The sequence below is a fragment of the Exophiala aquamarina genome, assembly GCF_000709125.1.
Source record: "Exophiala aquamarina CBS 119918 chromosome Unknown aczIA-supercont1.19, whole genome shotgun sequence".
Taxonomy (NCBI): Eukaryota; Fungi; Ascomycota; class Eurotiomycetes; order Chaetothyriales; family Herpotrichiellaceae; genus Exophiala; species Exophiala aquamarina.
In genome coordinates, this window is record NW_013550569.1 from 156,007 (window position 1) to 182,078 (window position 26,072).

The 26,072-nt window shown below is 48.1% G+C and overlaps 9 protein-coding genes across 9 annotated transcripts; 6 read left to right on the top strand and 3 right to left on the bottom strand.

Moving 5' to 3' along the window:
- Positions 1 to 664: 664 nt before the first annotated feature.
- Positions 665 to 2,410, top strand: A1O9_11738 (aldehyde dehydrogenase (NAD+); the record flags this gene model as incomplete). The annotated part of the gene is made up of 6 exons (XM_013399248.1): positions 665 to 1,440; positions 1,507 to 1,567; positions 1,618 to 1,650; positions 1,701 to 1,790; positions 1,852 to 2,065; positions 2,124 to 2,410. 6 exons carry the CDS (start codon positions 665 to 667, stop codon positions 2,408 to 2,410), a joined length of 1,461 nt encoding a protein of 486 aa, XP_013254702.1.
- Positions 2,411 to 5,020: 2,610 nt separating this feature from the next.
- A1O9_11739 (uncharacterized protein) lies at positions 5,021 to 7,142 on the top strand (the record flags this gene model as incomplete). The annotated part of the gene is made up of 2 exons (XM_013399249.1): positions 5,021 to 5,674; positions 5,733 to 7,142. 2 exons carry the CDS (start codon positions 5,021 to 5,023, stop codon positions 7,140 to 7,142), a joined length of 2,064 nt encoding a protein of 687 aa, XP_013254703.1.
- A 925-nt stretch (positions 7,143 to 8,067) lies between these two features.
- A1O9_11740 (uncharacterized protein) lies at positions 8,068 to 9,687 on the bottom strand (the record flags this gene model as incomplete). The annotated part of the gene is made up of 3 exons (XM_013399250.1): positions 8,068 to 8,598; positions 8,670 to 9,272; positions 9,379 to 9,687. 3 exons carry the CDS (start codon positions 9,685 to 9,687, stop codon positions 8,068 to 8,070), a joined length of 1,443 nt encoding a protein of 480 aa, XP_013254704.1.
- A 1,116-nt stretch (positions 9,688 to 10,803) lies between these two features.
- Positions 10,804 to 11,892, bottom strand: A1O9_11741 (uncharacterized protein; the record flags this gene model as incomplete). Its single annotated transcript, XM_013399251.1, has 2 exons — positions 10,804 to 11,305; positions 11,366 to 11,892. 2 exons carry the CDS (start codon positions 11,890 to 11,892, stop codon positions 10,804 to 10,806), a joined length of 1,029 nt encoding a protein of 342 aa, XP_013254705.1.
- Positions 11,893 to 13,557: 1,665 nt separating this feature from the next.
- Positions 13,558 to 13,866, top strand: A1O9_11742 (uncharacterized protein; the record flags this gene model as incomplete). The annotated part of the gene is made up of 2 exons (XM_013399252.1): positions 13,558 to 13,688; positions 13,749 to 13,866. The coding sequence occupies 2 exons, from the start codon at positions 13,558 to 13,560 to the stop codon at positions 13,864 to 13,866; spliced, it is 249 nt and encodes an 82-aa protein (XP_013254706.1).
- A 2,927-nt stretch (positions 13,867 to 16,793) lies between these two features.
- Positions 16,794 to 18,268, top strand: A1O9_11743 (uncharacterized protein; the record flags this gene model as incomplete). Its single annotated transcript, XM_013399253.1, has 2 exons — positions 16,794 to 16,815; positions 16,899 to 18,268. 2 exons carry the CDS (start codon positions 16,794 to 16,796, stop codon positions 18,266 to 18,268), a joined length of 1,392 nt encoding a protein of 463 aa, XP_013254707.1.
- An 831-nt stretch (positions 18,269 to 19,099) lies between these two features.
- A1O9_11744 (hydroxyneurosporene synthase (CrtC)) lies at positions 19,100 to 19,945 on the bottom strand (the record flags this gene model as incomplete). The annotated part of the gene is made up of 1 exon (XM_013399254.1): positions 19,100 to 19,945. One exon carries the CDS (start codon positions 19,943 to 19,945, stop codon positions 19,100 to 19,102), a length of 846 nt encoding a protein of 281 aa, XP_013254708.1.
- A 2,000-nt stretch (positions 19,946 to 21,945) lies between these two features.
- On the top strand, positions 21,946 to 22,086 carry A1O9_11745 (uncharacterized protein; the record flags this gene model as incomplete). Its single annotated transcript, XM_013399255.1, has 1 exon — positions 21,946 to 22,086. The coding sequence occupies one exon, from the start codon at positions 21,946 to 21,948 to the stop codon at positions 22,084 to 22,086; it is 141 nt and encodes a 46-aa protein (XP_013254709.1).
- A 2,694-nt stretch (positions 22,087 to 24,780) lies between these two features.
- Positions 24,781 to 25,876, top strand: A1O9_11746 (uncharacterized protein; the record flags this gene model as incomplete). Its single annotated transcript, XM_013399256.1, has 2 exons — positions 24,781 to 24,828; positions 24,950 to 25,876. The coding sequence occupies 2 exons, from the start codon at positions 24,781 to 24,783 to the stop codon at positions 25,874 to 25,876; spliced, it is 975 nt and encodes a 324-aa protein (XP_013254710.1).
- Positions 25,877 to 26,072: the final 196 nt, after the last annotated feature.

Here is a 26,072-nt window from a genome sequence, read left to right on the forward strand (position 1 = left end):
AACAGCTGTTTGACCTGCCTGGATCTCTACTACGTAGCGGAAAAGCTCGCACCAGCTTTATTCGAATGTGCGACCTTTGAGTCGATGTCGCCCAGTCAGACAGATTCGCCAAGAATGGGATAGTCACTTGTCCAACCTAAATTGTATCCACCGGTTTTCCGGTCCGCGGGTGTTGGTATGTGCATATTTATATTTTACTGCCACGGACCGGCGGATGGGCCTCTATTCCACCCACTGTGCAAACCACGGCCGGCGCAGAGCATTGGAGCAGATAACGTGTATGCCGAAACCATGATTCCACTGGTAGATCACAATGTGGCAAACCCCCTTAGGTTTGGATTTCACAAAGAGCGATTTCATTCGAACAACTGCAGTTGCTACGCCACTGTTGTCTTAGCTCGTGACATCGTCTGATTAATCCAGATTTGGACGTCGGCGCACTCCTTGCCGTTTCATGGTAATTGCGAAGGTAGTTTGCTTCTCCAAAATGTCAAGGCCAGGGCCATGACAGATGTAAGCGGAGAGTTAAAAGGAGACGTGTGGTCGATGAGGTATGTGTTGCTCTGGCGCTCACTTGGTCTCAGCAATCGATCGCTCTTAGACATCAATCGATCGTCAGAACACACTCTTTTTGCTCCGCCATCTCAATAGCATAGAATTGACTATGGCAGGACAAAGTGGCATCAAGCACCCCAATGGCACCTTCACGCCACTAGACTGGACGATCTTTTCCAACACTATCGATGGCAAGCAGGTACAAACGGCCAAGACCAGACACAGCATCAACCCTGCCAATGGTGAAGTTGGTCCAGACGTGCCATTGTCAACGCCAGAAGACGTCCAAAATGCCATGATTGCGGCACAAAAGGGGTTCGCTATCTGGTCAATTGTTCCTTGGGAGGAGCGCAAAAAGGCTGTGCTCGCATTTGCAAACGGAATTAGGGAAGAAATGGACGGTTTCGTCAAGATGCTCACCCGCGAACAAGGCAAGCCTCTGACCTTCGCCAGAATGGAGCTCGACACGGCTGCGAGTTTCACCGAAACCGTGGCCAATCTCGTTCTGTCCGAGGAGCGTTATCAAGCTGGGGACGCTGACACCGTGGTACGCTACACCCCTCTCGGGGTCTGTGTAGGAATTGTGCCGTGGAACTTTCCCATTCTGCTTGCTTGCGGAAAATTGGCACCAGCTTTGCTTACAGGCAACTCCATCATCATCAAACCTTCACCTTTTACCCCCGCCGGTGGTCTTAAGCTGATCGAGCTTGCCCAGCGCTATTTCCCAGCCGGAGTGGTGCAAAGTCTCTCTGGCGATGATAGTCTAGGGCCATTATTGACCTCTCATCCGGTACCCGCGAAGATCAGCTTTACTGGTTCCACATTCACCGGTAAGAAGGTCATGGAGTCGGCGAGCAAAACCCTAAAGAGAGTGACTCTTGAGCTGTAAGTGCATCCCCCTTTAACCTTTACCGTGTCCTGGTTCGATTGGTCAACGACCTGTTTTTATAGTGGCGGTAATGACCCGGCAGTTGTTCTTGATGACATTAATATCAACGCCGTTGCCCCAAAAGTATGTTTTCGAACTTGAAACATTATTAACTCTAAGCTAACACTGTCCAGATTGCTCAACTAGCCTTCTTGAACTCTGGCCAGGTACGAACGCACCTTCACCATAGCATCATTCAGACTAATTCACCTATTAGATCTGCTTGGCCCTGAAACGCATATTCGTCCACGAGAGCATTTTTGACGAGTTCCGTGATGCACTCGTCAAAGCCACCAAAGAGTTGAAGGTAAGGTTAAGTACCCCACTTAGCATGCTCTCGTTCGAAGAGCTAACAATCTCTCTTCCAGCTCGGTCCAGGCACAGATGAAGGTGTTTTCCTCGGTCCCGTTCAGAACGCCATGCAATATGAGCGTGTCAAGGGGTTCTTTAACGACATCGAGAAAGAGAAATGGAATGTCGCGGTTGGGGGTAAAAATCCTGAAGGAAAAGGCTACTTCATCACTCCCACCATCATCGACCGACCGAAGGAAGGCTCAAGGATTGTCGTGGAGGAACCTTTCGGTACTGTTATCCTGTCCTCTTTGCAGCCCCTTCAGCCACTAACACCTCGCTCCAACAGGACCTATCGTCCCTCTCCTAACTTTCAGCAACGATGAAGAGGCCATACAAAAGGCTAACAACACTCAGTACGGACTCGGAGCTTCGGTATGGTCTTCAAACATAGAACGGGCCAATGAAATCGCCCGAAAGTTGCACGCCGGCAGCGTCTGGGTGAATACCCACTTCGAACTAGACGCTCGTGTTCCCTTTGGCGGACACAAGGAGAGTGGCATCGGGGTCGAGTTCGGTATTGGTGGACTCAAGTCGTACTGCAACTCACAGACTTTGTACCTCAAGAAAGCTTGAGCTAGTCGCTTCCTTGAGCTCCTAAAACGGGAAATGATGCAGGTTCTGTCCGCGAAGACAGTGCAAGATCCTCCCAATATAGTTTTGACATATAGAGATGAAAGGTCAACAGCTGTATCAGGCAATACATGAATCTACCTACATTTTACTGCTTATTTTGTCCTCCTGTGTAGCTCTCTCGGAAAATGCAAGTATGGACTACAGCTTCGTTCTTGAACGTAGCATGTTTCTCTACTCTGCGTAAGGGGCAAGTGTCATTGCACGGTGAGCTGTCGAAGGTTTTGTGTTTGATGTGATAGACCAGAGCCTTTTGGCTAGATGACAGATTGCAAATGACGTCCTTCCCAGAATCAAGTCCGCGCTGAAGTTCCAATTTTTTGGGTTGCATGGATCCGCCACACTAGAGTAAGTGTCATGCTGTCAACGCTGCAGACCCCGGACGCGGACACATATATCTAGGTAGTAGAATCTGTAATTCAGCGTCACGACGCCCGGTACCCGGCTACTTGTGTGGAGCAAGTAAGTGGATGCGATTGAATCCTCACAAATAGGAACCCTTACCTCTGTATGATTTTATATCAGGGAAAGTAAAGCAGCCAGTCGACGTATTATGGCCCTCTCAACGTATTTCATCATGATATCTGTTGATACCAGCCATGCGCCAGCGCAAATATATCTGCTAAAGTTACAAGTTGGTTTGCATTGCCGGCTTCCCAATCGAAAGCCGTTTGAATGTCAGCTGTCAAGAACATGGACTTCAACAACTGCCATGCCCGGCGTCCTGCAGCCACTGGAATTTACGGTGTCCCAGATCCGGGGGAAAAGTTTGTACTGAACGCTTTGAAACATGACTACGGGGCTAATCATATCTTGCTGGAGGGCTGTGATGTACTATCAAGGCTGGTCCCGGGCGGGTTGTAACTGTTCCAAGGCCTTGAAGAAGCCCAAAAGAAGCAGATGCGAGAGCTCGGACTGCAAATGATTGTGGTAGACTGCCTCAATGATGGCAGGACTGCAGTACTCACCGAAATTCGATATGCTGGCCATGTGAACAAGATCACGCAACCTACACTCACATCATCTACCTGCACACTCTCTCAGAGACCATTCATCTGCGCTATTTTCAAAATACTGCCAAGCGTCGACCAGCTTTCTCAGCTGACCAACTTGCGACAGTGGCAATGCGGGGGGAAAATGCAGTTGAGATCTGTCTGTTATCGAAGTGGTATTATCTATTGTGATTTAGAACAACACAGCCGCAACAGAAAGTGGCACAACTGATGGTTTGCTTCTTCCATAGAGATCAGGAAACCCACAGGCCGTGAATTAGAGACTCGATTCGACAATTCTATGGGTTTACCAACAAAGAATCTGGCTTAGGCGTTGGTGTTGGACGCAGACATGGCTTTGTCCGTTGCTGATTCCAGACATATTTGCCAGAAACCCAATCAAATGTGTCGCGCCTATCTGAGTCACGTCTTTGATGGGCCGCTAGGGTACATGAGTGCTGCATTCCTCCAAGCGGCGCCATTATGTGAAGATTCGGTAGTCGAGAACATATTCGACGAAGTCTGCACTACCATTGCCGGACAAATATCGTTGCATCTAGATCTTGCTGCGTTACTGCTGAATGTACGTAACGAGAAAGAGACCGTGACACTTGTCGTCACCTGCGATCCACATCTTGTGTGGCAAAAGGTCCTAGAATGTTGCGGCCTTCTTGATACTGTCAAAGTTATTAGATCAGGTCCACTGACTGGTGCTCATATTCCTCTCCAAATTATGGCAAGGCTAGTAGCTCATCTCCAACGATCTCCACACCATTACTGTTGGAGTCAGCGTTCTGGGTCTGGACATTTTCGCACAAGCCGACCGAGCAATAGTCGTTGTTGGTGACGAAGATACGCGAAGTCGACGCATCGATGGGGAGCTTGCCAAAGCTATTAAAAACGACAGCATATTCGGCTTGAGGTGCGGAAGAAAGACAACAATGCAACTGTATTCTACAGTAGTACAGTCGCTCCTAGAAGTTTGTGAACATTTGCGTACATTTCAACATGTTTGAGAACGTAAATCTGGTAAAAAAGTGAAACCTGCTTTCATTATTGGTGACGTTAGACTTTGGATCATCCTTTAATTAATGATATATTGTGGGCTAAACAGCGTAACTGGTCTCACCAAGGAAGCTAACCCCTCGCTCAAATTCGGCCGAACTTGGGCGTCTGACAAATCTGAACCTGACATAAGTTGCCACGACCGAAGTGAAAGTTATTGGGTTATTCCTCAATCCGCTCTCCATCCATGCAGTCGATCAACTTGACCGAAGAAGAGCAACAAACGCCCCTATGTCCACCAGCGGTGCAGCGACGCATAAGTCAATCACAGATACTTAGAAATGCTAAGAGTGATATTGCCTACTTAGGCTCAAGAAGAACGGGGGCAGCGTGCGTCCTGTGCCGCTGGAGGAAGGTGCGGTGTGATCGCGAAAATGGTCGACCGTGTTCCAATTGCAGCTTTGAAAAGGTCGAGTGTGTTATACCACAGCGACAGCCTCGCCGAAAAAGGCTGGCGCGTAGACCCGGTTTGCGCCCTCCCATTCCCATCGATGCCATGCAAACTCCATTTCTAAAACCTACAGAGCGCGGAAAGCGGCCTGTGGGCCCCTCAGTCACTAAAATCCAGCTGGAGAGGGAGACATCCTCTCCATCAACTCAACAGTTCAACAACACTTCTGGCTCTCAACTTGAAATGAACAATGGTTCGACTAGCTCAGCCGAGGAATATACGAATGCGCAAGATGAGCAAGAATTTAACTGGCAGGCCGCAGCTGCTCAGAGTTTACCGTCACCACAACCTCTGGACGTTTCGATCGGGCTGTATAATAACGGCTTAAGCTGGGCCGAGGCCGACCGATCTGCCCACGGTCAGAACCTCCCGCCGTTCGTCAGACCAATGCCTTCATGGCTTACGACTGAGGACATAGAATACCTATGGTGCAAAGGTGCTTTACAAGTTCCAGAACCCGAACTTCGGGATAATCTCGTGCAGTGCTATATTCTCTACATTCATCCATGCTTTCCACTAATTGACTTGGAAGCCTTTCAGGCTAGCCTCCAAGACCCTTCACGACATGAATCAATAAGCCTTCTTCTTTTTCAAGCCATCATGTTCGCGAGCTCCCCCTGGGCAGATATCAAATTGGTTCGAAAGTTGGGATTTTGGACCAGGAAGGCTATGCGAAGCGCCTTTTATTTAAAGACCATTGTAAGGCTTCCCTTCTTTCGACTGGCCGCATCGTGAAGACTAACCTTCATGCTTACAGTTGCTCTACAATTTGAACTACGAAAGAGATAATTTCGTGAATGTACAAGCACTTCTCCTGTTATCGAGCTGGTGGGATGGCCCAAATGGATATAAGGACGGCTACTACTGGTGCGGTCTGGCTATCTCGACAGCTAGGTCTATTGGCCTCAATCGTGACGTTCACCGCCAAAATGTCCCGCCTTCTGTTCGAAAACTGCGGAGGAAAGTGTGGTGGACCTGCTTGACTAGGGATACCCTTACGACGCTCGCAGGTAATCGCGCACCGAGAGTCAAAGATTCTGATTTCAATGTTCCTGAGTTGACGCTCGGAGACTTCCACATCCATGAACCTAACTCCGTTACCACACCTTGGGACGTCTCCCGAGATGCCAACTCACAAACACAGCTTGCAATCATCTGTATTGCAATGTCAAAGATCTGCCGAATTATAAGTCACATCCTCGAATTAGCTTTTCGCGAGAACTCACTCGGTCAAACTGGCATTTTGTACCCGAAAGAGGAATTCGATACTTCTGCGAACGATCTAGATCCTCAGGCGCCAAGAAAAGATTTCAAACTCCACGCTTGCGAGGAAGAGCTTCGTTGTTGGCGTGACGAAGTACCAGAAGAGGCATTACACTGCAGTCCGTCTCCCATCGTCGCATTGCCTCATGAACAGGCGCCGTTCCTGCATAGAGCAATAGTATCGTGCCTCTATTTCATGGCGAAGTTTAGTTTAAATCGTCCCTCTGTGTTCTTCGACAAAACAGCGCTGACACCAAAATCAGGTCAGCCACAGCCATCGCAAAGACGGATGCGATCTGCGGCAGGAAGTATCAATAAAATCATGATTGACCTTTGCAAAGTCGACCTCATGCGGTCTTTGCCTTCCACTGCAATTTGTTGCATAGTTGCAAGCAGCATGTGCCATATCGCTGATATAAAGTCTGTTGAAGAAGATATTCGCCAATATGGAGTTCGGAGGATCGAGGAATGTAAACAGGCGCTTTTAGAGCTTGCAGACTCTCATTTGTCTGCCAAATGGGCCGCCAATTTCTTGACCTTTGCAGCATCTCACTTCACCAGAACATCCCATCGAACAATGATCGGTTTGGAAGCGCAGGGGGGTCCCTTGAAGCAGATCCAGCCACTTTTAGGGAACTCTTTTCCACCCGATCCGAGTTTCGGTGTCGATAGTGTGGCGCCCAATGCCGAAATGACAACAATCAGCATGACGGAGCTGGAGCCTTGGCAACCCACCGACATTAATGCCTTGGAAACCGACAGCTCTGCCGATAACACTCTTATGCTCCTGCAAGACGGGGATCCAAGTTTCCCTAGTTTTCCAAACATGCAATTGGGCCTCGAGAGGTATTTCGAGTCATTCAACGAGATGAGCTATGGTAGGGATTTTGGCAGTCTTTTATAGACAAATGTCATTACGATGAAAATATTATCTGATAATATCTTATCACATTTTTAATATGCTGATTGCCGCTCATCCCTCTTTCTTTCTTTCTTTCTTACTTTCGAAAAAACGAAGGAGTGCTCGCAACCAGTAGCGACATAAAAACAGCGATCGTGGTCAATTAGGAAGTACGAGCTTGTACCATTGCACCACATGCAACCACATACTGAATAGCCGTGAGATTTTAGCAGTCAGTCCAAGAAAGTCTCAAGTAGGGATCGGGGGAGATCAGAAGGACAGGCAGCATAAAGCTGGACCCTAAAATCCATAACAGATAGCCATTGATAACAAATGAAGTACCACACAGGTATCGGTCCTGAGCTTAGTCGATGTCAATCACTTTTCGGCATGCACATACTTACGATCTACGGAGATGTATGCATTGTGTATATAAAATGACGCACTCGCCTTCACCTGGCATATTGCGACACTTGCAAGGAAGGATCTGGCTGCGATTGTCTCGCTAATGTGGGATTGATCTATGCCAAAGATTGATGTAGGTGACGAATGATCTAAACCTGTCCGGTGGTAGAAATGTTTCGAAACAGCTTCTTTGACGCCTCAGCTTTAACTGCCTCTATTTGTATAAATTCAGCCTGATTTCCGATAATACATTTAGCGCGCCAGTTGAAGAGAAGTTCACGACAGCTTGATACCACTCACTTTGCGAGGAAAGTAACTGAACCGCAACCAGTCACCTCCATTAGTGATGTGCCAAAGGGCATGAGCAAGGGCAACTCCCGCCTGATCGAATTGAATCATAATATATGTTAACATGTAAGTTGCAACACGCTTCTATCATTGCGTTTCCCTCAACATGTACGCTTTGTCAATCGGTTACTGGTCCCCAGATAGCACCTTGTAGTAATTTCAGATAGCCAGTGAACTACAACTTCATCAGCACGGTCTTCAATTCTGTCCAGCTGTCGAGGGAGTGTTTGCCGAGTTCTCTGCCTTCGCCACTCTGTTTCCATCCCCCGAATGGCATGTCGAGCATAACATTCGGGCTTGCAATGTTGACGCCCACAGTTCCAGCTTCAATTTTCTTACTTAGTCTGAGCGCTCGAGACATATCTTTGGTGAAAAAACTGCCATAAAGGCCATATTCGGTGTCGTTCGCTCTTCCAATGGCATCTGCTTCATTGGTGAAGGTATTGACACATACGACAGGGCCGAAGATCTCCTCCTTGACTAGTTTACTATCCTCTGGTACCTGGAAAAGCATAGTGGGTTGGATATAGTAGCCGTCCTTGTTCTCTCGATCTCCGCCTAGTAAGGTCTTTACGTCTTGTGCTCGCGCCAAATCAAGAAAGCTCATGACACGATCATACTGTGCGCGGTCGGCCTGTGGGCCTCGGAGAGTTCCCGATGTTAACGGGTTAGCGCTGGCGCCTATTCTGGACATTTCTAGCTTCATCTACATCATGGTTAGTAGTGGTGAGGGCTCGAGCTTAAGAGAGGTAATAAAAATAAAAGTCAGGGGCTTACCAGCTCCACGAATTGGTTTGCTATCGACTCTTCCACGTACACCCGCGAACTGGCCATGCAGGTCTGGCCAGAGACAACGAGAATGCTAGCGGCCGCGGCCTCTGCGGCCTTTTGAATGTCTGCATCAGCAAACACAATGAGAGGCGACTTGCCGCCTAATTCGAGCGTCACTGTCTTCAGGTTACTTTCTGCCGCTGCTTTTTTGATAGCCCTGCCGGTTGCCGTTGATCCAGTAAATGCCAGTTTACGTATCTCCATATGCTTCGCTATAGCCTCCCCGCAGGGCCTACCAAAACCGCTGAGGATGTTAAGGACGCCCGGAGGAAAGCCAATCTCTTTCATGCATTGGCCAACAATTAAGCTCGAGACAGGGCTCTTCTCCGAAGTCTTTAGAACCATCGTATTACCAGCAGCGAGTGCCGGGCCAACCTTTAGACAGAGCATGCTAAAGGGGGTATTCCAGGGGATAATTGCACCTACGACTCCATACGGCTGTCTGAGTGTCATTCCCACTAACCCTGGGTCACTGAGGGATGTTTCTCCTTGAATATCACTTGGCCTACTGGCAAAGTATCGTAGAACTTGGATCCCTATAAGTATAGACTAGCACAAATTAGAATTGATGGCTAAATACATTTCTCTCATATAAGAGAAGGGACAGACAGTAGCATCGCGCCACTCGAGCAAAATTGACGGGAAGGACCCTTACAATGTCATTGTGGACGGGTTTTCCCATCGTAAGCGCTTCGAGACGAGATATCTCTTGCATATTTTGCTCGACTTTGTCGACGAGACGATGGAGCCACCGAGAGCGCTCGAAGGCTGGCAGTTCCGACCAGAAGCCAAAAGCCGCTTTTCCAGCTGCGACCGCTACGTCCACATCTTCGATGTCTGCTTCGTAGACTGAGCCTAATACCTTCGTCGTTGCAGGGTTGATAAGTTCGAAAGTCTTGCCTTTCTGGCTCGGCACGAACTCCCCATTGATAAAAAGGCGATTTTCAAACGTTGAGTCCTTCATATGCACTACTTAGTCAAATTTTCAGTTGCTTTCGGTAGATATGTTGCTAGGAGGGACTTGATTCGTGTCGAGGATCTTCAATAGAATCGCAACGGTCGTTAATAATTTCAGTCCCCATTGACGGCTTTTAATATTTTTCGGCTGCCTAATCGTGAGGGTTGTCAATGACGTCTTTCACTAGTGAATGGGACTTCGACAGTCTGAATTACAAAGTTTGGATCAATTTCTACTATTGAGACCATGGCTGTGCAGCCTTACCGGCCCTTACGAGGCTGTGCCGAAACGAAATGCGAACGGCGTGCCATCTCGGGTCTTTTCGTTCTTTCGAAAACGCCACTACCGGCCGCAAGCGCCAGTGAAAGTGGCCTACTGGCATCCAACTGCGTTGTAACAGCCGATAAAGTCGACACTTGCAGGCAGCTGGACCTTGACATAGAAACATCAAAGGGCCGTTGGTGCGCAAGCTCGGATTCATTTGTAACATGGGTAGTTGATTTGATCGTGGAGTAGCTCAAGCCTTAAGTTACGGCTAGCGTACCATTTCACACGACTTTGAGGTCATACTATAGCTCTACATGTAATTTGTTACGTCTGGTCTGCATAACATCTAACTATCGGTATCCTTGATATTGCTCGTGGTTAAAGGCTGGCGTAGTTGGTTCAAGTACCCTTATATGGAGTCAACCAAGTTTTGGTACTGACCAAACGTCTTGATGCAGTTGCCGCCAAAATTAAAGCTATGTTATCTCCGAATCTCAACTATCCAAGGTGACCTTTTACTTTCATAATCGCCTGATTCGTATTTTGAGTAAAAGCCTCGGATGCAATGGTTATGGAGTCTCGAAGAGCTAGAACACCAAGTATATGTGTCTACAAGGTTCACAGATCTGCTCTTCGGCGAGGCTGCTATTGACAGCTGCTCGTATTACGATCCGCAGTTCCGGTCCTCGATTCACAGCAATACGCATAGCAATGTTCATCAAAGCTCATAATGGCCAGAACCGGCATAAGCGTGATTTTACTAGATGCGTCCTGTCAAATAAACAGCAACCTTCGATTTTCTAAATGCACAAACCCCAAACTTCTCGATGTTCAATATTTCTAGTTTAGAGCATATTACAGCGTGTAAACCAACTTTACGCCACTGACCTTACCATTTCTCAGCAGGTCAACACCGTCGAGTACACACTCTAGCCCCTTACCCACCCGTGACGGAGGAGGCTTTATCAATTTCCGCTGTAACAGAGACTCGGCCTCTTTCATCCATTTTTTCGTAAACACGAAGTGTTCGGGCTGAGCGGGAAGTGACATTCCGGGTTTCTCAACGGGCTCTCCTGTCGATGTGTACCCTGATGATCTGGTTTTTCGGACACCAGTCCTGGGGAAGGCGACGTCGCGGACAGTGCCGCAAATACCGCCAGGGTCAATGACCTTAGCACAGATCTTGGCGGATTCATGTGTTGATATCGTATCCCAGACGAGTCTGAGATTATTGCCCGCCGCTTGCCTGATCTGTTCGGTGCAATTCGGGTCCTTATAATCAACAGGAAATGCTCCTAGGGACTTCACCAGTTCGAAATTATGAGGAGAACAGGTCGTCAGAGGAACATAACCTGCCCTACCGCACTCTGTCAGACGTAACCCATTTTGATAAGGGATAAATGAAAGTGGTCCTTACAGTTTGACAAGCTGGATTCCCATTAGCCCTGTTGTTGAGCTTCCACCATATATTAGGATAGGCTCATTGTTACTGGTCTCACTGGCTTCTTTGGGCCAGGTCAATCCCATCTCCTGGAAGAGGCCTTGTCCACAGGTGAGAATAGCGGTTGGTACTGTTGCTGCTTCTTCGAAGGATAGATGATTCGGTATTCGCATCTGCACATCAGCCTTTACAACAATGGTTTCCGCGAAGGCTCCGTCTTCTTGTTGCAATTTGTTGCCTCCGAGAGAGAAGCCACAAATTTTGTCTCCCGTTTTCCAGTCAGTGGAATATCCAGTGCCAGTCTCAGCAACTATGCCAGCGTAATCGCAACCAAACAAGGTACCTTTCGCTTCGTTCGCGAGGTCAACATGCTTCCAGTCTGTTGGGTTCAGAGCAACCGCCTTTACGTAAACAAGAATATAGCCTGGACGCAATTTAGGAGACGGGCGATCGAAAACCAGAGATGCCTTCCCTGCTTGTCCTTGAAGAACTATAGCTTTCATGTCGGATTATATTAATCTTTCGCCGACAGCTGAGTCACTCGTGCCCGCGAGAAGGCCTGTAACGGAGAAAACAAGGGCAAAATATAAGCTGATGTACTTGCTTATCCTTGTGTTCTCGGAAAGTGCTTCGGCTGGCTATTCGGTCTTGGTTTGGGATAGTATTCGGCGTGCTCAACGTCTCCAAAGGCGCAGCCCGTGTTGCGAACCGAAGGCTGCAAGCAGCTGCGGTGTTCCACATAAAGCCCTCGGCCCAGATTCGGGCCATTGGTCGTTGTCTAACCGGTTTAGACTGATGTTAACTTTACCACTCACCGGGTGAAAGGTTACTGATTAATCTGCAAATCGAGGAAGCCCCACCCGAAAGTGCACTAATGAATCCATGTGAGAAAAGTCGACGATGGAGTTCAAACAAGGCTCTAGACTCAAGTGCCTCGTGGGCCGAGCGGAACTCGTGGAGCCGTAGAAAAGTATGCGAGGAAGACATTATGGGGAGAAAGTGTAACATGTATCGCCATCTTTGGCCGTCGTGCATTAAAATGCTGGGCATGTATGTATAGTTGTCCTCTGGGACAGCCGTTGCCTCTTCTTCGAAAGAGGCTTCGTCTAACCCTTCAAGGATACCAAATTTGAGACGCCACACAATTAGTCTTAATCTCACAATGAATAAGACGTACAGATATCTGTGCAGGCGGAAAATCTATGGACGTCTAGTTGGGATCCAAATGGCATCCGACTATATCGTTCACCTCGAGCACGTTCACGACCGGCACTTTCGACCTTGCAATATCCTGACGCTAATCAGCATGTCGTCACCATTGGGTATGATGCCTGTGTTATTGCCGCAGCCGCAGGGCAGCCCTCTTTTACCACTATTTAGAAAGCCGGAAAAGTGGGCACCAACTCGTTGGTCTGATTAACTCGTTTTTTCGTCGGCGGATTCATCGGGGCGCTCTCGTCTCCTTTTCTTTCCGACCTCTGGGGTCGCAAATGGAGGATTGCCGGTCCCATCGTGGCCTACATGGTGCCTGCAGCCTGGCTTGCGGACAGTGAAGACGTTGGCATGTTCACCACATTCTGATTCTCTTCTGGAGTCTCGTGCTACCTGGCTGCTGGCGGCGAGTCCGGTTTAGGTGGGCGTGGTCGCTCCACCTAGTATCAGAGGCGCCCTAGTCAGCGTGAATAACGCTGCCATTGTTGTCGGCTAAATGGTCTCGATATGGGTACCATATGGCGTCTACTAAATTCGCCACGTCTCGAACAACGTGTGGAGAATGCAATTTGCCCTTAGTCGCACGCCAGGTCTTGTACTACTCTTGTCTCATTTTCCTCCCCGAGCCTCCGCGCTGGCTGGTCCTGAACGGCCCGCTGGAAGAGGCAGAGAGGCTTTTTTGTAGTCTCAATCCTAATTACTCAGGATGCCCGTATTGAATTGTATTCAGATCCAGCGGCAAATCGAACTCGACCAGCATCTTCAGGCATCCGGGGCTCCAAGGCTCATCCAGGCTTCCTATTGCAAGCATAGCACCATGACATTTTTCGTGATGTGCTCAATTCAAAAACCTTGGCCCGCTCGTCATTGATAACTATGGTGCCACCTCGCACGGTTTATTAGGTTAGCACGTTGAGCAGCAGTTTGTGTATCTCGGTGGATGTATCACGACGTCCATGGGTGGACCAATTGCCGCAGTCGTCCTCATCCAGGCGGCGTTTCGACCCCGCGTCATTGCGGGAGGTATCATAGCCTGTCTCATCTATCTGGCGGCAGAGGCAGCCAGAGTGGCCGAATACGCAAACACGTGGAAGCTCTAGCGAATCCGAATCCTGCAGCTCTCAGGCCGGTGTTGCCATGTTGCAAGTGTTTGTTCTCTTTTGACGGTACTCTTGGCGGCACTCACTACGTCTTTATCAACGAGCTCTTCCCCACTCACATACGTACCAAAGATGTCGCTATCAGAGCAGCTGCCATCAGCCTAGCAAACAATTATCCCCCTCCAAGTGGCAACAACAGCGTTTGCTAACATTGGTTTGGAAGCTTTACCTTTGCTTCATTTGTCCCGGCGTTGTTTGCGCCGGCATTATCATCTTGCACTGCCCCGCCGCAAAAGGTCTTCCTCTAGAAAATGTTGCCACCCTATTCGGAGATGATGTCGGGAACAATTTCACCCAAGCCCAGATGGTAGGTAGGCCTTGAACTTGAGGATAGACAGGCGGAGAGGCTACAGGTCGGCGGGTGCGAGTGACAAGGGGCAGATGTCTGAGCTAGTAGTTTCAGATTAGAACAACGTAGCACTGAGGGTCTTAGTGAAATTTCACGTGAGTGATCTGAAGGGGAGAAGGAAGGGATAGTAAGCAGTGTAGTCGCAAGGTAAAACTTATACTAGTATTCGATGATTGTCATGAAAGTTCCAAGTGCACCTTTTGTCAGCCGCCAAGCTTCCTATCAGTCTTGAGCAAAAGTTGACAGTCAACTTGCTGAGTAAAATATATAACTCTCGATGATTATTGTGTTACTTTCGTCCCCCTTTTTTCCGGGTTTTTGGAAAATGAGGAACTCAAGGCTCTACCAGTGGGCTTAACATTCTTCAGACACGCTGGAGCTCGTCTTGAGAGCGGTGAAAGGGCTGTACAGGCTATGAGAGTAAGATAAGGCTCACAGCCAAAGTGAGCTTCAACTACAGCATCATCCTAGTCTAGTAAAATGTAGCTTTATGAAGACCTCGTCAAAACCTGTAGCGCGTGTTTCTTGAAAGCTACTCATAAAAGGAAATCTGACCACCTCTCAATGGTGTTATCGATTCATGTAGAAGATCAGGAAAGAAGGATGTGAGTGAGGGGTGTCGACCTTCATTCCGATCAACCCGAAATGTTTTTGCTCCGGCGGGCCGAGTATTGTACTCGGCATCACTGAAACAGAGTATCTTTTTTGATAATTATGGCCCGTGAAGCAAGGGCACACGTGCCCGGAGGCACAGATTCGCTCAAGCGCAATTCCAATATGGATAATTGTAGCCTACACAAGCACCTTCTGGCCAGCCTTCCTACTTCACATTTCCTCGCTAACATGGCATAGCCTCCTCGACATGGTCACTACTGTGTGATTGCGAAGGACTAGCCCGCTTCTTGAGCATTTTTCTCGGTACGCTGACTTATCCCCCAAGAAGCTATGAAATTTCTTTGTCATGCGTCTTCATTTAACGACTAAGCCTCTCAGCTGCAATGGTTTTGTTTATCATCCATTGTTAGTCCTAGGACCCGTGGGCCACGGCATCAGTGTGCTTGTACGGAACCTTGCCCGAGAACAAAAGCTTCTTGGGATACCTTTTCTGGCAATTCGCCCAAGCCTTTCATGCAGGATCCGTATGCTGATGATGATATTGGTTGATTAGAAATATGGGCGCCCCAGCCTCAAGACAGAAACTGGCTGTGGCTGCGATAGCCTCCCAAAAAAAGGAATCAAGAGGTAAGTCTCGTCAACAGCTTCGGCCATAGTCTTTTCCATCCTGGATTTAGATGACCTTGGGATGGAACCCATGTTCATAGAAAAGACTATGCGAATAATAATGACGTTGCGATGGGTGACTAACCAGCATGGGCGCCGCAAGGGAAACTAAGGTCATAATTATCTATCGGCGCCGGCTTTTCTGGCCTCATTTGGGCACACAAGTTTCAACGCCAACATCGGAGATTCAAGATGTGATTAACCATCAGATATACGAGGCAAGCATCCTTGTCAACTTTGCCACGGCATTCCATTTAGCAATTATAACTTTCAGTCAATTTGGCCCAAACATTTCTTGATTTGCCCTTCTTAACTCCAGTTCTGTCTGTCCGTAGTTCATTGCTGTCTGCGTCAATCCTAAAGCCTAACGGCTCCTCCCACGACTTGCGCCGTAGCCAGTGGTACGAAACCTACGACATCCCTAGCTAGAGAGCACACTTGCAGTGGTGAGGGCTTTGCGGCGACCTGTTTGAGTATGACAGAAACGAGGCTGGTGAGATAGAAAAGAATGAGATGGATGGAAGATATTCTTGAATAAACGGCGCGTAGCGCTTTGCTGTGGTCGATGGAATGGCGATCAGTTTGTTAAGATATGGTCTTACGGAAAGAGATTCTCTGGTCAACACCATCGTGGAGCACGAGACCTGAACGGAGATGTGTGTCCTGCATGACGAAACGGACCACGCTCTGGTCATCCATGGGAGGGGCCCAGCTAGGCAGTGTCACCATGATTTGCGGAAAAAGGGTAAAACTTAATCGACGTCTGAGTTGAGACCACAAATAGGACAAATAGCATGATCAAGCCAGCAACCATCCTCACAAGACGAGACGGGTCGACCAGCCCCACAAGACATTCTCGCTTAGAGACAGGGCTTGCTATAAGTCTAGTTCTTCCTTTCGTACCTTGCCGGATCCAAAGCTTTTATTATCACATGGATCATAAGCACCCAGTCTAATTACTGGAAAATAATTCGAGGCTGATGCCGGTACATCGAACCATCTAGCACCGAAATCGTGGTAAAGTTGTAGTACTAGCGCTCGCCTTCACACGAAGCCTGAGATTGATGTGCTCCTTAATCAACATCAACGTTGCGGCGGATGCTTTCATATTTTCTATTTCAACCTTTCCCCGTAGGTGCGTAACCTGTCAATCACATGATCAACGAACAAGCCTTACGTAGACGTTGGTTCCGGTAAGGCCACCCGAGTCCGCAGCGCTAACGTAATCTTCAATAAGCATTTGATCCGTTGATCTTTGGCTCGCGGAATACCAATGATGGTCGTCTCCAGACTTCATAATCACCATTCAGGCATAGAGTTCGAAAATTAGGCGATAGAGAAGTCTAAAGTGCAATCCTGACCTCATTATGGTGAGAGCGCTGAGTAGTACCGGTTGTCAGAAATGCAGGCAGAGGAGAAAGAAGGTAAGAGATGATGACCAAATTTGAGCTGGTTGCAATTTCTTATTCACAAATGTCGAGCTAACCGGGACTTTAGTGTGGCGAAGAGCGCCCTCAATGCCATGCATGCGTTCTGGCTGGCACCAAGTGTCCGGGATATGAGAAGCGATGGAAATTTATGGATGAAAATTCGCGATTGTTGTCCATTTACCGGAAAAAGAATTATGTACTTGAGGAAATACTCCGCGAAGCAGACACCAGCTTAAATTGCACTCACCCCAGCCCCTACTCAGATTTCCCAACGCTTTCTGAACCAGCCGCACGGAGAATTTTCCGTGTGGACATATTTCGGTCCATATCATCACCGGAAGATGGCAATGCATCCTTTCTTGCACAGATTCTCAAAGACCCTAGGTTCCAGTCTCTACTTCCACTCAGATCGAACGGAAACTTCTTCGCCTTCATCCCTAGCCACATTGGTCGGAATCTTGCACTAGATGATGCAATATCTTGTTTGTCCTCTATCTACAAAGATACTTTCGCAACTTCATCGAAGCCTTCAGAAATCACCTTTCGACGGTATGCCCGAAGCCTCAACTCGCTCAGGGTTTGTCTAGAGGAGCCCTTAGTCCGTCTTCAGTCTGAGACCATTTGCGCATCTCTGATCCTTCAGTGTTGCGAACTCACTCTGAATACGGATGAAGGGCAGTGGAGCAATCTCCTCAGAGGCTCAAAACTTCTCATCCAGGAATCTGGTCCATCAAGGTTTAAGACATCCTTTGAAAGGGGAATGCTGGAATCACAAAGACACTTATTCATTGCGCAAGACATCAATGCTTGTGAGAAATGTTTTCTATCACGACCAGAATGGCGACAATTAACCGGCTCGCTAGCTACTACAGGCGCCCAGATTCCACGTTCATGTGGACTCCTCCAAACGCGTTTTACTGATATCCTTATGGATGTCCCAGATTTATTTTATAGCGTTATCAAGCTTTCTGAGCAAGAAAAGGCTAGATGCATTGACATGACAGTGATCAAGACTAGGGCATTAAGGGTTCTTCGCCAGGTTGTTACAATGCAAGGAACCATTCAAAACTGGTACGATGATGACTTCGAACCTGTACTTAGAAAAGCAAGCGGAGAATTTCAAGATGACTTCGACAACGATGGGTGTCATCGGGGCTATCCTAATGTTTTCCTGGCCGTGCTAGATTGCACATCGAACTCAATTCTGCTCCATGTTGAAGCTTTGCTATCAAAACTTGCGACCCTTTTTCCACGAGAAACTCAGCTATTAAAACCAGACACTCCTATTGGGTGTGCAGTGGCACGACAGGCTATTGTTCACAGTGCTTTTGTCTATGTGAAGAAGAGTTCCAAAGTGGCATGGAAGCCCCTTGAATTTGGATTAAAACAGTTACAGACTCTCGACGATGTCATCAATCATATTTTTGAAAGTGGGCTTTCTAAGTGAGCAGCGGATGGGATAGGGTGCTTGTAAACCGACGCCGGTCGTAGCGAGGCACCATTTCCAAAATCAAACTGTCATTGCTCCTCAGCCTTCTGGCAAAAGCCCGTTTGTGTGCTTCTGGACCAACTGACTCTGACAAGATCTCCACCACCGTTCAGTCTATAAGAGACGTGCTCAAACTTCGAACTCCTACACGTAATATGGAGGGCAAACACTCGATCAATTAAACAGGACCATGTAGTACGAGCCTGCCACGGTGATCACTAATGGCTAGACTTGCACTATGCACCTTTTTGGCCTGGAGTTGGTAATTATGCGGCAAGGAATGATTCCAAAACAGGGCTGACTATCCTTCCGTCAGGCGATATGCTGTGCAGCAAGAGAAATTTTGAGATGATGACGCGGACTAGGCTGACTAGGAATGATATGATTCGATCATGATTCGATGTGTCCGTTGTTACGATGTAATATCTTGGATATGCCGTTAGATCCTACCTTCCTAGAATGATACTTCTATGCCATGAGATTACAGCATGGAGATATTTGAAGGTACCGAACTACTCCGGTGCTTGGTGTGGGAGCAGGTTTTAAGCGATACTTGAGTTTCGGCAGCTACCCGGTAGGAGCAAGATATTAACTGGAGAGTTGTTACAAGAATTTTGCACCAAAACATTGCCCAAGAAAATTAAGTGTGCTAGATTGAGCCTCTATGGGGCAGAATTAAAGTTATCTGATTGGCCATGGACCATCCTTAAAGTGGCACATAAATCAAAGTTGCCTACGTGAGAGGCCGGGTTGTCCATACACACTCTATCATCGCCAACCAAACTATGATTAAACCGGCGTAATCTCAACCAATCCAAAGCCCTCGATAGTTCTGTTTAATGAATCAAAGCCGTGGAACTCGACAAATCCTTCATACGCGCCGGCGGTTCCAGAGAATATCTCCTGATCTCCATGGATACTGTCAATGGTGAGCATAGTATCATCTTGTAGAATGAGCTTCCAGTGCTGTTCATAAGTATTGTTTGTCACTGAAGACTGCCAAGGTTCGCCAAATGGCTCGAATGATTTGACGGCCAGCACTGTATCAACCCTCTTGGACGAATGAAAGGTAGCAAATTGATGTTGGTCCACATCCCCTCCGTAAATCCAGATTGAATATTTTTCTCCGGGACCATCACGAGAGGAGTCTGTGTGCAATTGAAACCAGGTCCAATTGAGAGCCGACGCGTCACCGTAGAGCCACTGGCGATCATACCAAGTGAACGATCGTTCCGGATCAAATTCAATACTTTGGCCATCTCTGATGATGCTCCCTGAGGTATACCCGGATGTCATGGCCCATTCAGCGGTTTGAGAGCCTCCCCATTGAAACAACCCACCGAGCCCACCATTAAAAAGGATTGAAGCCGAAAGGTCAAAGGTCAAGTCGAATGAGACATCTGGCGAAGTACTAACGGTCCGAAGCTGCGAAATAGAATTGTCCGATGTTGTGGAACCGAAGTAAAAGCCATCAGCAGAGACATTAAATGCGCCATCTTGACTTCCAGAAAACACGTCAGGGTCTTCCACCAATTCGATGAAATGCCGATGATAAGAAGTATTGGTGACATCCTGGATAGACGAACGGTATATGGTCTGGGTCTCTGATAACTCAACCAAGTGAGACAGTACCATATATTGATGCTCATCGCTGCAGGTTACGAAGCTGCATGACCACCAGGAGTTCGTGGCATTTGGAAAATGGCTGTTGGACTCGGAGAAGTTGAATACGAGAGGGAGTGCGGCCTGCAGTGCAACAAGAAGGTCAGTTACAGAAATGCTTGTCGGACTACCAAACACCCTACCAATTCGGTAAGATTCAATTCCACAGTCTGCGGAAAAAATCCATAGGCAGTTGCGCAACCAATCGTCGTGAATACCACAAAGAGTCCTTTGAAGATATCCATGGTACAGAGCATAGAAGTAACTCTAGAGTTGGCAAAATGAGCGTTGGAGTTACAAGTCGTTCAAAAGATTGTAAAATGCAAAAAACAAACGAAGAGTTACTGTTGCATCAATTTATATTAGACTGACCTAGGCTGAAATGTAAAACCGGATGAGTAGAAGAGCCCTTCGGTGATGAGGCATAATTAGCCCAAATCTAGTCATTGGTGCGCATTCTACAATGACATCCACTTGCAGTGGAAGTATGATGTGGTAATCTGCGATAGTATCTACTCGATAAGCCTTAGGACATGATTGGTGCGCGCTGTATAACCATACCCACTTCTGAAGTCACCCCAACATATGATCAAATCATAATGTGAAGTCGAACTCGGCCGACTCTTGGCTGAGGCGTCAATTCTTGAGGCTGTGCCCTCTTCCGGATTGACTAGATTTATACAACGGCAATAATGATCCAGCTTCTCTCCTGCCAGTCGCGCTAGGTCCATCAACCTTGGCCTCAGGGGTACTTCTCATTTCCAACAGCAGCACCATCGCCTTGGCCACCGCCCCTGCCATCCACCATCGTGCTGCGAAGCAACGGCAGCCTCCTCTGCAGCTCGCCGTCTTTTCTCCTCCAATCGCTGTGCTTCTCTTCTCGCCTCCTCCCTGGCCCTGACATGTCGTTCACCGACACTATTTATCAACCTTGCCAAGAACAAGGCTGCGCGTTGCTTGACGCGGTAGAATGGATTCCTCCAGAAGCCGGGACTTTGTTCTTGGTCATCTCGAACTAATCGTGCTGCTGCCTCAGGAGTCATTTGTTTGTGCTGAGGGCTGCGGAGGAGGCCCGTGCAGTGGCCATAGGCCCGGCAAGATCATGGGTAGTAGCTAATGGAGCACCAGTGTGGGATGTCGATGAAGCTGGCTGAGCAGCGGTATTGCTGGCGGAGGAATATCTATGATTGGTGGGGCTGAGACTGGTCGTTTCGTTAGAAATGGATTCGTACGCTCATATGATCTGTGACCACCATCATGCGCTCACCATTGGGCCCTCGAAATTCTTGAACTTGAGGGTCTGAGAGGTTGTAAAAGTTGTGCCTGGTTTAGTCTACACTTGTGCAGGACGAGGAGCACCAGGATTCGTATGGGCATTTGCATGGGCCGGAACTTGATCTAGGTTGAGGTTTGGAGGGTGGAAGTGTGCTGGTGGCCAAGCAGGCACACCGTGCTAGCGGAGATACTGGTAATGCTGGGCCAGAGCAGGTTAAACGGCAGGTATATTGGCATGACCGCGGAAAATTTTTGGGAGGAAGTGCAGGCAACTGAGGGAGATGGAGACGCTCAGAGGCATGGGGAAAGCTTGTCGGTTGAGGTTATAATTTGATTTGGCTGACCGGGTAGTGGTGGGATGGCTGTGAGCGGGCGGTGTCGCTGCATTTTCATTCTTTGCTCCGCAACTTGTAGAGAATTATGAGCTAATCTGTTACGAAAGATCCTACGATTGGAGACACTTGGTGGAGATCAGGTACGTCATTCCCATGAAGATATTTGTTTATCTCCTCCCGAATATGATATTATCAAATTGAAGCAGGTATCCTGGATATGCTTGCGACGTTCACGCCCACACTTACACATCCCCTTTTGAGCCGTATGCGGAGTGGAGTAGATTTTTCTCGTTCAACGATGAGATCCAGACGTCTTTCGAAGATTTGCGAAGAAATACCAGTTTGATCAGTTTATCTGATTCAATGTCGAGGTCCTGGGTGCTTCGTAGAATGAAGATAAGGGTCAGCGGACGGTGGACGCGAAGAAAGGAGGTAAAGAATTTACCGATACATACTACGTTATCATTAATGGGGTCGGGAGAGCTAACAAGTGGAAATAGCTAGTAATTAAAGGTCTCTATAACTTTAAAGGCGCTCTGGCGTACTCCGCTAACTACGACACCTTAATCGATTGGAAGGGGAAGAAAGCGCCAGTCCTCGGCACTGGATCGAGCTCGATTCAGATGGTGGTCACGGTATTCACGCGGAACAACACTTACATCGGAGTTGATTGATTTAGTATTAGCTTACCAAATAAAGAGGCTGATTCGGAGGCCACGGAGCCAAATGCCGCTGAGCATCGCTACTCCGAGAAAGAAAAGGAGAGGTTTAGAACGGACCCCGAGTACTATCTAAAGTATCGAAAATAAACTCGAGCACAGTTTGCAGCAGTCCACTTTAGAATGGACTTACGTGGCAGTGATATAAGCGTCTATCTCAAGATGTCCATTCAAGAATCTATGGGTCAGGCATTAGCCGATAGCGAGGAATTTAAGAAATTGATTCCCGATTGGAGTCCCGGATATGGCAAAGACGGCCTTCAGACTCGATGAACAAGCGCACAGAGCTCAACAGACTCAGGTGGCTAGATTTTGCAATGGAGAAGGGGACAGGCGATTGAAAGGTAGACTGACTGCCGTGAAGATTCATGGGCATCCGCCTAACCTTTCCCCTAATTATATCGTCCAAGGAAATGAACTACACCGACCCTAATACCAGATTCAGTAATGCACTATTGCTGCTTATCAATGATATTACAGAACTAAGTCTTCAACCTACTTCCATCACTGTGAAAGATCATCATGTCTCGATCAAACCACTCATGGAAGAGAATATCCAAAGATTCCACTTCCTGCACCTACGACTCAGCATCACGCCTTAGAAGCAGCAGCAGATCTTGCCACAACTCGACGAAGACACGAAAAGCCCAACATAAATGTCCGTTGTCGGCGTCAGGCCTCAAAAAGGATTCTGCTTGCAACAAGTGAAACCCATCACTACACTCGTTGATCCTGCTGGAAGAAGAGGCATTGCTTGCTTCCAGATGGTATTCATCTATCTCTGGACGTTTCGTTGGCTATGATTCGCAAGTTAGGGTGCGAAACCCATCAAATTGGTCCCGCGGTGGACTCGACTGAGATTGGGTTGACCAAAATTGGGCTACTGTGGTCACTCTTTATTTTTGGCTATGTTGTAAAATGGTAGATGCTATCGGCGCTTAGTACTGGCTTTGTTCGGAGCGGTCTTGCGCAGAGGCCCCTTCAAGGGAAGTTTTCCCCGTCCCTCTCCTTCTACCTTTCTAGTCGCAGCACTCCCTCTCATATGTCCTATGAATGGGAAAAGATCATGAGTGAAACAGGTTATATAGTTAGCTTGCCTGAAGATGGAAAGCTTTGCCAACGTATGATTGCAATCCGTCTAGATGCAAACCCTCCCATCTCTCCAATGACAATTCTATGATTGCTATCCAGAGCTACAAAGGCTCCTTGCAGCACACCCCTTATTGAATGGCACCTCCAAGGCGACAAGCAGAAAGACCAGCGAGAAGATTCAGGATGAATGGCGGGGAAGGCTCCTAACTATCTTCGCGCAGTATCACGTCGCCAGATCTAAGTGGACGCGAAGCAGTATAAGTCAAGAATCTAATTCTTTGGAGGCGCGACCAGAGATCTGATCACTCATCATCGAAACGCGGCCTTACACACTTTGTATCAGTCCAGACTGCTTCGGATACAAACACAGTGGGACTTAATGTCGGACTATGACTTCAAGCTTATTTTGAAAGGCGAGATCTAGAGTGCTTCGCCCACAGATTCAATTCCCCGGTCAATATCAAGGATTCATGTTAGCAAGAAAGCAGTCCACCGGCACGAGTCCAACCATGGAGGAGCGTTGATGGGCACACCTTCCCAGCCCTTTCTTCTCGATGTGGAATCTTCTTCATGGGAGCTTAAGGATGTGCAATCAGAGATCACGCAAGCTTGAATCTAAATGTTGGTAAACTTTGTATCATGGCTAGAAGACATGCTTTAGATCTCTCGAATGGTCACATTTTCCAAGTCTGCCCTGCCATGTCACGATCAGCGACCGCAAGATAGCACCTGGCTCCGTTTCCTCTAAACCTACCTTGTTCTTCACTCACATCTATACTCTTACTAGTCTAGCAGTAGTACCCCGTAAGGGGCACAAAGAAGCAGAAGGTGTCAGTGCTCCACGCTATTGAGGAAGGTTTACGTCATTTGTTAGTGATTCTACTGCAGCGCCGCGGTTCCCGATGAACTCTGGTGAATCCCGACAATTTCGCACAGCCGAGTCCACTACGACTTGATAAATATACTTCTCCGCACTTAGTCTGTCACCAGTAGCTCGCCCTTGGTTAGGCTTCACCCATGTGGATGTCCTGTCAATATGCGGATGTTCAACATGTACTTTACGAGGCACGGAGTACCTAGGTGCCCATACAGGGGTGTCTGAAATGAAGGAGAGCGTTCTCGGTCCGTGCCGACCAAGGAATGTCTTCCGTCATTGCCTAGGAGTGGCTAGGACTTTGCCATTCCCAGTCATCGTGCGCAATTCTGCATTGGCGCATCGGGGAGAGCTGGAACTCATGCAGCCAACCCCACTCAATGCAATGCCATCACATTTCATTCCCACGCTACTCAGACCATCGCTTAAGTATCCGAGCTTGCCTGGAGTTTGCCTTGATTGCCCGAGTTCTAGATTTTCACGTCTGCCAACCTTGCAAAGTTCTCGTAAGCCATGGCCCAACTCAATGCTCCCGATGAACCCGTGGCTATCGATGAGAATGTAGGCTTGTATCACCTGGCGCTTAGCTCTCTGCTGACCAGTTCATTAGCCGGTCGATGACAATGACTCCGCCATAGGTTCCCTCGCGTGAGTAGCATTGACTGTCTTAATGTCGGACCAGGTGCTCATCAATTCTTCTAGAAATACCGACACAACCTCCTTGGCGACATTTATCACAAATTATCGTGTGGAGAACGGAAGACGCTACCATGCATTCGACACCTTGCAGTATTATCAGCCGAACGACGAAATCGCCCAGGAACATCTCGATATCTGCCATGCGCTCTGCCTCAAGACCTTCGATAACAAATCTCACCTCGCCCCTTTGTCACCGCACATTCACATGGCTCTAGATATTGGTACCGGCACTGGAATCTGGGCAATAGACTTTGCCGACGAATTCCCCGCAGCTCAAGTGATTGGAACAGATCTCTCGCCCATTCAGCCTTCATGGGTCCCGCCCAATTGTAAGTTTGTAATCGACGATGCCGAGGGCGAATGGGATTACCCTGAAAACAGTGTCGACTACATTCACATCCGCAGCCTTTTCGGTTCTATCAAGGACTGGCCCAGATTTTACACCCAGTGTTTACGAGTTCTGAAACCAGGTGGGTATATAGAGCAGTTAGAATTCTCACCCGGATTTACGAGCGAGGACGGGACTGTTACCCCTGAAACCCCAATGGGCGAATGGGGTAGTTGGGGTCTTAAAGTTTTCGCCATTATAGAACGAGAAGTCTTGGTGTATCAGAAAATGGCGGGATGGATGAGGGACGCCGGCTTTGAAGACGTGGTGGAGCGGCCAGTCAAATGGCCGATCGGGCCGTGGCCGAAGGACAAGAAATTGAAAGAGTTGGGCTTATGGTGCCGGGCTCATATAGATATCGGCTTGGAGAATTGGTCTTTGCGTGGTTTCACCGGAATACTTGGTTGGACGGTCGAGGAGGTTACCGTACACTGTGCGAAGATGAGACGGGATCTGCGAGACAAGAAATTACATGGCATTCATGAGATGGCTGTCGTATACGCCAGGAAACCTGCACCCTGAACGGTCAATTCGGATTCACCGCGGAAAATTCATCTGATATGAAAAAAGTTTCGTTCTTGCCGTCAAGGTATCGCGGGCACAGGGAAAGGAGTATGGAGACAGTGGACTGACATGATATGGCATTCGAGGATTGACGACAAGGTCATTTCGCCGAAACGAAGTCGCAGGAGCCAGCACACATACTGTATATCAGCTC